We start from the raw sequence: 11089 nt of genomic DNA on the forward strand, positions 1-11089 counted from the left end.
ATGGTGATTACATTGCAAAATAATGTACCAGCCTGGCAATGATATTGTATCAAAGGCTGAGTGACTTTTAAAGCTGTGTTCACACCAATTTGAGAACAGTGCGAAAAAGTGAAGCCCTCTCATTCATTTGAATGACAACAGTCTAGCAACACAGGGAGGGTGTGAAGTTTATTGCCTGTTAAACCTCACAAATAGACAGCATAATGTTTACTGTGCATAAATTACCACTTTTCACACTACGAACTCAAACCCTCAAGCTGAGATACAAGGCTGCAGATTATCAGCGTTACGAAACAAAAGAAAAATGGGACTACGCTCATCATGAAATAAAACAGAAGCCCACTGTTTGCATGAGAAAGCAGTATTAGTGGCATACGGCATATTCTCACAATGCTTTAAAGTCTCAGTAGGTCGAGGTGTCCTCGTTGTAGAAGCGTCTCCTCACTTCTCCTTCACCCACACTTCTATATTTGGAGTTTGTGTCACAATGCCTGCAGTAATCTTCCAGTCAGGGAGTTGAGCTTATCTCGGTCGTGATTTCAATTAGAGGCTTTTTTTGTAAACTGTTTCTACAGTCATGTGAAAAAAATAAAAATATATTTGAACTAATAAACACCTGAATTTCTTTGAAACAGTAGTAGAAGGTGTCAAAAATCAACAAAATGTTAGTTTTTTTTAGTCATAATGTAAAAGAGTTATTACATAGATAAGAGTGAACAAAAAAGCCTGACGTTTATCACAAATTCAAATGCAGAAAGTCTGAATCAAAGGTTCAAGAGTCTGCTAAACGTTTTTTATCAACAACCTCCAGAGAAAATGAGCTGTGGGTGTCTTCGTGGATAAATCATTCTACCAAGTGAGGTATATTTCAAATGATTGTCTAATAGCACGTAAACGGCAAGAAGAATCTACCAGAAGTGATGAGCAATCCTAAATGTCTTCATAGGTTGGGCAGGTATCTCAATCAGAAAGACTGTGCACAGATTTTATTGTCGTGGGAGGCGAGCCATTAAGAAGCCCATTATGAGAGCTGGACAAAACCTGAACTGGAAAAGTGTCAGTCTCTGACTGAACTACAAATTCTGCTTGAGCATAATGAGATTATATCTGTATCAAATTAAAGCTGAACCAGAAAGTGAACTTTCATCAGGATAATTATGATCCTAATTGCACTAAAAAAAATCCACAAAGAAATACACTCGGTAGTCACTTTTATGGTGAAAAACTTGCAAAGAAAACTTACAAAAATTGTATTACTTACGCCTTGCTAGGACCAGTCAGACTCCCTTCTACCTTTACTTTTCATGCCACAGATTTAAACAAAAAAAACAGTTCAGTGGAATTTTGGTCCATCGCCACCAAAACCTGCAATCCATATTTAGAGGGCTAACTGTATCTGGCTGTTCTAGGCTGATATAAAACTTCAGCAGTGTGAAGATCATGTATTTGCCCCCAGAACCCACACACTGAAGCAGATATTGATTTCCAAAGTGTTTACTTAGCAGAGTTACACCTGCGACAGCTTGATTTAATGAAGAGTTAAACTGATTTTCAGCTGTAGATCTGTGATAAATGCACAGAGATGTTCTCCGAGCACAAATCCCATAAAGTCTCATGGTAACAAGTGTAGGTGTGGAGCTTTCTAGCAACTTTAGAAGCAAATGAAATCCTCACAGCATGCACAGACCTACAAATGAATGCAATTTCTGTTATTATAAAGAAGCTTAAAATCTTCATAGCATGTAGGTTTGCAGCATTTGACTGACCACACCCTCAGGAATGCCACTGATAGCTAATTTTCCTCCTTATTTAGTCACCAGGATGATTAGTGTTTATTAGTTTGCTGATTGGAATGAAGCGCACGCACCGGGGTCATGTTAATACATAAATTACATCTCAGGGTGAAGAGGGGGGGGAACAAACAACCCTGCCAGCTGACTGGTATAGGAGACCTTTAATGCAGCTGCAGCTCTTCATTCAGATGCTGAGTGGAGCAGCGGACGGCTGGAGGAGGAGGGACGCTTTTCCAGGAAAACCAGACACAGCTCTATTCTAATCGCATTTTTGAAAAGCCCACTTTGATGCATAGTGAGGGAGTTTCCCTCTCTACCTGAGATATTTAGCTGGGGGAAAGCGCCGTCCTAGATGCAGACTGAGCGGATTGCGGCAATCAAAGCGTCCTGAATGATCGGAGCTCAGCAGCAGCAGCAGCAGCAGCAACAGCATCACATTGTATGAAATGCGTCACCGCGATCCAGTTTTCCCATTTACACACATCGGCTCGCCACTCACGGACCGCTTCCCGCACTGACTGTTTTATCAGGTAAGACTCCAGCTTTTTTCCTCCTCCTGTTTAAATATAGCCTACCTGCCTGAGCTGATGCAGATTATTATACTCTGCGTAAAGATGACATTCTTATCTTAAAACGCTGCTGCGTGGAGCGCAGAAAAGGGCTTCTGTTGGGTCTAAATCTCGAAGGCCTACACATTACAATAGCTGATGTATTGTCCCGACTTCTGCTGTGTCTTACATTCAAAGCAACGTCCGAATTTAATTCATTCATTTATTTTCAACCTGACCTGGGCGTATTATCTGTTAGGAGTTGGCACATTTCATCTAACACTGGGATTCAGTGCCATCACAGTGCCATCACAGTGCCACTTGCCATCTTAATTGTCTCGGTTTGGTTTTGTTAATGTAGAATGGATCAGCTAATGGGGAAACTGGAGGGCGGGTTTCTAATGTTCTGCCTCCACTGGAGCTGATCAAGCGGGTCTCGTGTGTCTTCTTTTCGGTGCAGGTAACCACATGCGCGGGCCGGTGTCACCGCGCTGAGCCCGGAGAGCACGAAGGGTACAGGGGTCAGTGAGACTTGGAGTGGCCGGGATGACAGCCAGAACCGCCGAGGCCTCGGGGCTGTCGGTGCCGCTGCACCGCTGTCACGGGGGGTTCCAGGCCAGTAACGGCACCTGCGCGGAGCAGCTCAGCCTATTTCCGCCGTTCTCCTCCACCCTCGCGCTTCTCGTGCTGGTGGCCGTGCTCGTGGGGATCGTCCTCGTTTCCCTGGCAACCTTCCACTTCCACAAGAGGAAGCTTCGGAATAGGAAGATCCAACGCGCGCAGGAGGAGTACGAGCGCGACAGTCGCAACCCCGCGCGCGCCGGGGCGAGCGGGGAGCCCGTGAGGCCGTGCGTCATCGTCCGACCAGTGAGATGTGAGGAGAAGCTCTCGTGTCAGAGCGCGGAGAGCGCGGAGAGCGGGGACGTGGAGGCGGAGGACAAACAGGCGCTGCACGAGACAGTTTCTCTTGACTGTTAACTTAGTGCAACTTCAGGGAACGAGACTGTGGAATAAACAGGAAAAGCAATAAGGCACAAAGAACTCCCACACCCCTCTGCTGCTTGTAGATGAATTAGGAAAAAAATGCAGAATACTGAGCAGAATAGGCCTAGAGGTAACATTTCACGGACACACAGATTAGCTGTGATGCCACACTCCTCCCTAAAACACCACTATTTAGCCAACTCCTTTTGGGACTATGTAAAGTATTTGCCTGCTTTGACTTTTGGGCCTCCCTCTTTCCCCTTTCCCCCCCAGCCCTAAAATGTTGTTTAAACCTCAAATATGTTGAAACTTTAAATCCTCCCAGGGATGTGCACATCGTTGTGCTTAAATTATTGAGAGCTGGTGAGATAACACAGACCATAATGGCTCGCTGATCTTCCTTGGCATGTCCTCTGACACACTACCAGTATGTAGTTAGTCTATAATGGATGTTGTGGTGCTGTTAGGCAGTGCAAAGCTGCACATAGGCTATAGACAACGGCTTATTTGTTTGCTGTAGTATTTTTCCTTCAATCAAGTGACTTAGCATATTTGCATAAAGTACTGTCCTCCAATGTCTGATAGACATCTGTAGGTAGCTCTAGTTAGCCTGACAGGATGCAAAACCTTTTTGCTGTAGTTATGCACATAAGATTTTTTCTTTTTTCCTTTCAAGTGTCTTTAACGTAACTCTTTGGCGCTAATACAGTATTTTAATTTTTGAGTATTTATAATGTATTCTCTGAGATGTAATAAATTGAGAAATCTTCCAAGAGAGGCTTTCAGTTGAAGCCAGTCTTTTCTCTCTCTCTCTTTGTCTCTCCTGATCCTTAATATTGTATAATAGTGGGCCTACTAGAAATTCTGTGTCATTTATTATATGAATTCACTGTAAATGTATGCCATTATGAGAGCTGGAATGTTTGCAGTAACACCATCTTTCTGGAGTTCATTTAACCTGCCTTATCAAAGGAAAATGTGTAATATTCAAAGTTTCTAAATAAATACATGATATATATAAATACTTTATGTTAATCCCTTGAATGTGTCAGGACCACCTTTACTACTGAAGGAAATGTACAACTACACTGGAAACTGAATTGACAGGTACAATTTATCATCATGATTGCAGTACTGTATAGGTGACTGTCACGGCGGGGTGCGCCGGTGTGTTTTTTGAAACAGGACCCAAAAGCAGATGTGGACGAGGTGTTGCAGGTTTAAACAGAAAGTGATCCTTTATTTGGATGATTGCAGGGGTTAAACAAGGAACCCTAAGCAAACTAAAAACACACTAAGAAACAAATACTATGAAGGACAAGGACTATGACTATGACTATGACTATGGTGGGGATAACAGACAACCCGACAATGACATTCAGAAAACAGAGGACTTAAATAGGGGAAGTGGAGACACATGAGGAAACAGCTGACTAGGATAAACATAATGATGCACAGGGAAGAGTAAAACTAACCACATGAACACAGAACACAAGACCCTTTTCAAAATAAAACAGGAAACATGCAGACTTAGACACGACAACACAACTTAACAGGCCTAACACACGACAGACTAGACAAGGAACCAAACATAACCACACAGACATGACGTATGAACCAGGGAGACTTAGTACAGGGGAGATGACATAACTAAGAAACAGGACTACACAGTAATCTAGAAATTAACTAGGTGAACTAAGCTAAGGCACAAATAAATACAAAAGATACATAAACTCAAACACTGGGTCGCTCGACCCAGGACCATGACAGGTGACATTATGAAAATGTTTACATTTACATTCTTACCATTGCCCAATCCTCTTGGAGTGAACAAATGACCTTCCCAAGGGTCTCTAAGAACCCATGAGCCGTGAACTACTGGTGCTGAAAGCTGTGTCTACTGAATACAAAATCACATTCACTGCATATAGGGCAATATCGTCCATACAGACCCTATCAGTCTTGCCCACAGACACACCATCCTTGAGCTCAACTTCTTTCTGCAAGCCCCATCACATCTTATTGGACATTGGTGGCCATGAGTCGGCATCAGACAGCACGTTGGCTGGGTACCAGGACACCATGTTCCTAATTGTCCCCAGCAAAAATGCTTGGGAATAAGAAGCAATCTTTGGCAAGATGCCCCCTCTGGAACATGCACTGACAGCCCGCCCATCTATCTTATCTCATTGGCATAAGTGCAACAAAATGAAGCCATTTATCCTCACAGGAAAATTGGAAAAAGTCAGTGAAAGATGACTGATGCATCCTACATTTAAACATATGTTTACTTCACAGCAATTTATAGATTTGAAACCAGAAGGTCAAACAAATTATTGACATTTAAAATAAATACGTAATAATTAGAAGGATACGGTGCATTAAATGTTGCAATTCTATGTAGCTAGATCTGGCCACAACCTGCAGCAATCATACTCATAATTACCTTGTGCAACTCTTGCCTCTGATAAATGTGGATCTAAATTTTATTTATTTGGACGTGCAGGCATCTCTTGCCAACAAGGCAGGATGAGGAAGTACACTGACTTGGTGTCAGTAGCAGTGAAAGAATGAATGTGAGTGGGCATGGGCGGATGGAGATCAATGATAACTAGATAGTTTAAATGATTGAAGGTCAGTGTCTCAGAAGAGGTGGAGGGAAGTGGAACACAGTAGCTGGGGAGGGAAGTGGGTTCACCAGCCAGGACTCTATTGTGCCCAATGACTACAAATTAGTGGAGGTCTGTGGCTAAGTCTTTTATGATGATTAGTCCCTAAGAAGGGGAAGTCTGTGGCTGTCAGTTGTGGGCAATTCGTGGGAGTGTGTGTGTTGCAGTTGGTGTAGATTACTTGTGGGGTGCTACTACAAAAAGAATAGGGTGACTAGGCTAAGTACCCAGGTGGAAAGAAGTAGCAAAGGGTGGATAAAGGTGATTGACTAATGGTAGGGAGTTCAGTATCTAAGAATGGATAGAAGGCTCTGGCTATGAATGGACAGAGAAATGGAAGGAGGTCAGCTGCTATAAAATGACGAAGTATGTAAATAAGATTGAACAGAAATGCATGGCTCAAACTGTATGAAGTACTGGAAGAGCTTATCAGCTAGACTTGGCTAGGGTTGTCAAAGTTCAGTGACTAGAAATGGTTGGAAGCTTTGAATCTTTTAAAAATCTGAGTCTAGGAACTGACAGTGGAATGGTAGCTGGGGATGGATGGAAATCAATGGCTAGGAATCATTTGAGTGTCTAGGAATGGACAAATGAATGGTGGGAAGCTAGTAACCATAAATGGATGGAGGTTACTAGATAGAAATGGACAGATACATGGAAAGATATCGGTTATAGTGAAAGAATAGTGAAAGTCCATGGATACAAGTTAATAGAAGTGTCTGGCTCAAAATGTACATGGTAATGGAAGAGCTCAACAGCTAGGTTTGGATAGAGCTGTCACAGTTCTGTGGCTAGAAATAGTTGGAAGTTAAGAATCTATTAAAAGTCAGAGTCTAGGAGTTGACACTGCAATGGTAGGATGGCAGTAGCTAGGAATGGATGGAAATCAGTGACTGAGAATCAGTTGAGTATCTAGTAATGGACAAAGGAATGGTGGGAGGTTAGTAGACAGGAATGGGTTGAAGTAACTGGATAGTAATGGACAGACAAATGGTGAGGGATCAGCAGCTAAGAATTGATGGAGGTCAGTGGCTAGGAATTTACAGAGGAGTGGAAGGGGACACTAGGTAAAGATGGAAAACGGTTGGTGGCTAGGATGGAAGTCAACAGCGTACAAAAGGAAATGGAAAAAGGGCAGTAGCTGTGATTTAAGTAAAGTCATTGTCAGTGCCTCAGAGTCACTGAGGGTTGCCAGTCTGGAAAGATTTAAGGAATTATGAGGTCTGTTTCGAGGAATTATTTAATCAGTGAGTTGAAATGGATAGAGATCAGTTGACGAATGTAAGCTGAAAGTCAATAGCTTTGAAATGGAGGTCAGAAGCCAGTAGCCGGGAATGGATTGTGATCAGTAGTCAGTAATTGGGAATGGATGGCGATAAGAGGTCAATAATCAGTAATGAATTATGACAGCTATTATCTATTATCAGACATATAGCTGCATTAGAAAGGCAGAGACAGAGGGCAGACAGAGACTTTTGTGACATAAGTTCACTTTGGGAATAGCCTACTTATCGTGTATAACCTAATTTAAAATTAATGGGGCCAGTTTTCACGGTTTTGTTGTCTCAGGAGGCATGCTCATCACCGCTCCAAATAGACTCTGCAAGGTGCGCTGGTTGGCCAGTAAGTGGAAATAGGGGCTCTAGACATTGTTTAATGTCTCAATGATGGTGCCATTATGGTTGTGAGTACTGTGTATGTCACCTAAGGCAACATGCCTTCATATAGGTCTACACATCAAAGTAAAACTATCTATATTAGCTTGCACCACCTTCTCAAAGGAAATGACTGCATTTTTTTTCTTTCTTTTTTGTCTTGTGGGATGATGTCCCAGCATAATTAGTAACTAAACATAATTTAAGGCTAAGCGGATAGAGAGCGACATCATCCAAATGATGATTTATAAATTCAATTCTCAGTTGTGAAGTAAATGAAGTGAAAATAATACAGTAAAACAGCTGCTAGTTTCACTTCTTTTAAAACATTAAAGTGACTCTACGTAGGTCAGCAAAAGGGGTGTGGCAGTTGGCATAATCGTTGCACAGAGTGTGCGCTTGTGGATGAGTGAACTTTGTGGTGTAGGATGTAGCACTTAATGGCATAACTCGAAGATGCATGGCGGGAGAGGGGAGAGAAAGAAAAAGAGCTCTATTCAGACGAGGGTGTGTGTGTGCAAGGATTTATGGTATAGAAAGATGCAGTCGCTGGTTTGGCTTGTTTCTCTGTTCCACACTGAGACATTGTTGCAAACTGTGTAGCTTGATGTTTGAAAAGAAAACCCAGAACATAAGGAATATTACCTCTGAATTGTCATGTGAAAAACAGAAATGTTTCTGCAGTGCAGGTGTAACATTACATCGAGACAGTGTGAAGATTTGGACCTTCTCCAAGCGGTGAAAGAACTCAGCTCAGGTTGTTCCTACAAGGCCTGGCAAGTAAACTACTGGGCGTGCCAATTAATGGGCTTCCGGTTGCACTCAATATAAAACCAACGCTTCTGCCAACCTGCCTGCTGTGGAGCATCGGACTTTAAAGGGCTACACATTAACAGAAGCAGCATGAGTGGGGGATTAAAAAAAAAAAAAAATTGAGTGATAAACACTTCACAGTCCACTGCGTCAGAGATTGGAAGATTTCTCAGTCTTTGATATGCAGCAGGAATTCACTGGAATTAAAACATTTCTCAAGGTGAAGGGATGAATTAGACGCGCGTCCGGTTACAGCTTTCTCATGCTGATAAGGCTTTGCCTGCGACTTTACAGCTCGCTCCGATTATTCCACTGAGCTGCATTAGCAGATTGGTTCTGGGCTCCATATCTCGGCTCAGAGTGATGACAAGTGTCAGTTCACTGTCAGGAAGAGAGGGAACCACTGCTCCCGTTCTCACCCCTGCTGTCAGGGTTTGAGGAGGATGATTTGTCACCACCAGTGTCTGTGTATATGCTTCATTACTGCGGGTTCAAGCTGTGACTGTGAGGGTACATTACCAAGAACTCAGGCAAGTACCTTCATGGCTCTGTGGGCAAGAAAGAAGGAATCGAAAATAAGATTTGTTCAAAGTGTGTATCATTTTTGATGTGCTGTACTGTTCTGCCCTCATTCTCCTGTAATTCATATAGGCCTCAGTTTAACTAGAACATTACTAACAGAGATGCAGTGGTCTCTAAGAAAATGGGTGTTTTAAATGGAAGCCTTAGAGTCATTGAAAGAGTGGAGTAGTCGCATGTATGTGTGTGAACTACAACACAGTGTTTTCTGATCATGATAGTATGTAAGATGCTTGGTCCATAATTTGATCTAAACTATATAAACTACTGGCTACAATTGTAGCGACCAGATGATGACTCCAAATGTCTACATTGTCTCATGCAAATTATCTCTGCTGATCACAAAATGACAGGAACGCTCATGTGGTTATCAAAATATCATGCAGGGAAAAGGGCAAAAATAATCCTTATGGTCTGCATCTAGTTAAGTTCCTTAAGAGAGGTCTGTGATTTTTTTTAATGATTAAAATATATTTTTCGCTCAAGTAAATTATATCCATCTTATAAAAATAACTTCAAGTTAAAAATCACATTCGGTGGAAAACCAAAGCCTCTTTAGTGGGAATCGAAAAATTTTTGTATTTTTGAGAAAAACTCAACCAGTCCAGTTAGCTTCTATCAAAAGATTGTAGGGAAAAACAAATAAACAAACCCCAAAACAATGGCCTAAAAGAGACAAAAGTTCTGCAGAGCTGTGGGATTTGTTACTATGACTGATACAGGCAGTCACAAGATCTATAGTTAGTAAATAATTCAATAACAACATGTTATTGATCCATTGTGAGATTTTTTTTTTGTTTCTCCTGATGTTGTGTATGGCTGTGTTCCTCTTACCTTCACCTAAATAAAACTCATGATGTGTATTGCTTTACTGTGTGTTCACCCTGCTTGGGTATTACAGTGGGTGCATTTTACAGCCATCGAGGCCCCACAGGACACCAGAATGTGAGTATAGGCCCGAACAGCAAATATGTTTCTCGAATGTAAAACGGCTCCAGTTGATACCCTCCACTGAATTTTCTCGCGGTGGAGAGGGGCTTTAAGATGAGATTACTGATGGATGGGGCTGCTGCCTGTTCACACTTCTGGAGATTAATGGCTGCATGGCTTCATGTCCTGTATAGTAATCCATTTGTGGGACACTGCATCATTTTCTGACAGCTGAATTAGGGTTCTGTGTGATTGCTCACCTTAGTTTATAGCACAAAGGCTTGGAACATCATATCCTGTGAAAAGGACATTATGTAATGGATACACATTTCAGTCTACACACGGTGAAGTGAATTGTCAGAGGTTCTCCATTTCACAGACGAAATTAAACTATCCTTAAAGAAAACACAGATTATCGCTCAAAGCAGGAGTCTTTGATGATTTTCATGACTGGACTACAACCAGCAGTGAACTGGTTCCAACGCTAACATTATGCTGAACATTTTGATGGTTTTCTTAAGTCAAAATGGATGTGCTGTTTTTTGTTTTGTTTTTTTAATTAGGGCATTAAATAATGTTAAAAATGTTCATTTATAAATATGTGCACTCTGTGCTGTCAGACACAAATACCTCTTCTCCACTGGCACACTGCACATCTGGATCTGGTTCTAGCTTCTGAGAATGAGCCTACAGCTACTTTTTTTTCTCCCAAATATAATTTGGCTCCTACAAAAGAGGCTTTGGTCTTCCCCTGAAAGAAAATCCCCAGGGCTGTGATTTATAACCTTAAGGGATTTTTTGTTGTTGTCATTGTTTTGTTTGTTTGGTTTTTATAAATGGATATCATTTACTTAAGCTTAAAAATATATTTTGTTCACCCCCCAAAAAATTCACAAATCTCTGTTGAGTCCCAAACTTAACTCTATGCAACCCAATCAAGCTTAAGTGCAAAGCTACTACCACAAAGGCCCATTTTGAGCCACAAAGACCCATTTTTTCCAGCTGTACAAGCAGCAGCAGGGAACTACACTACCTGACCAATAAATAAATAAATAAATGAATAAATAAATTATCTGGAACTCTATGTGTCCCAAAATGAGGTCAACTAACTGCCTCCT

The 11089-nt window shown here is 41.7% G+C and overlaps 1 protein-coding gene across 1 annotated transcript; it reads left to right on the forward strand.

Annotated features, from left to right (window-relative positions):
* Positions 1-1940: 1940 nt before the first annotated feature.
* On the forward strand, positions 1941-4349 carry LOC146566124 (uncharacterized protein C11orf87 homolog). Its single transcript, XM_085289684.1, has 2 exons — positions 1941-2323; positions 2802-4349. Exon 2 carries the CDS (start codon positions 2888-2890, stop codon positions 3317-3319), a length of 432 nt encoding a protein of 143 aa, XP_085145810.1. The 5' UTR covers positions 1941-2323; positions 2802-2887; the 3' UTR covers positions 3320-4349.
* The last annotated feature ends 6740 nt before the right edge of the window (positions 4350-11089 follow it).

This window comes from Mchenga conophoros, linkage group LG10 (assembly GCF_057382185.1).
Source record: "Mchenga conophoros isolate Kocher_MC1m ecotype Shallow Benthic linkage group LG10, M_conophoros_male_GT1.1, whole genome shotgun sequence".
Lineage (NCBI taxonomy): Eukaryota > Metazoa > Chordata > Actinopteri > Cichliformes > Cichlidae > Mchenga > Mchenga conophoros.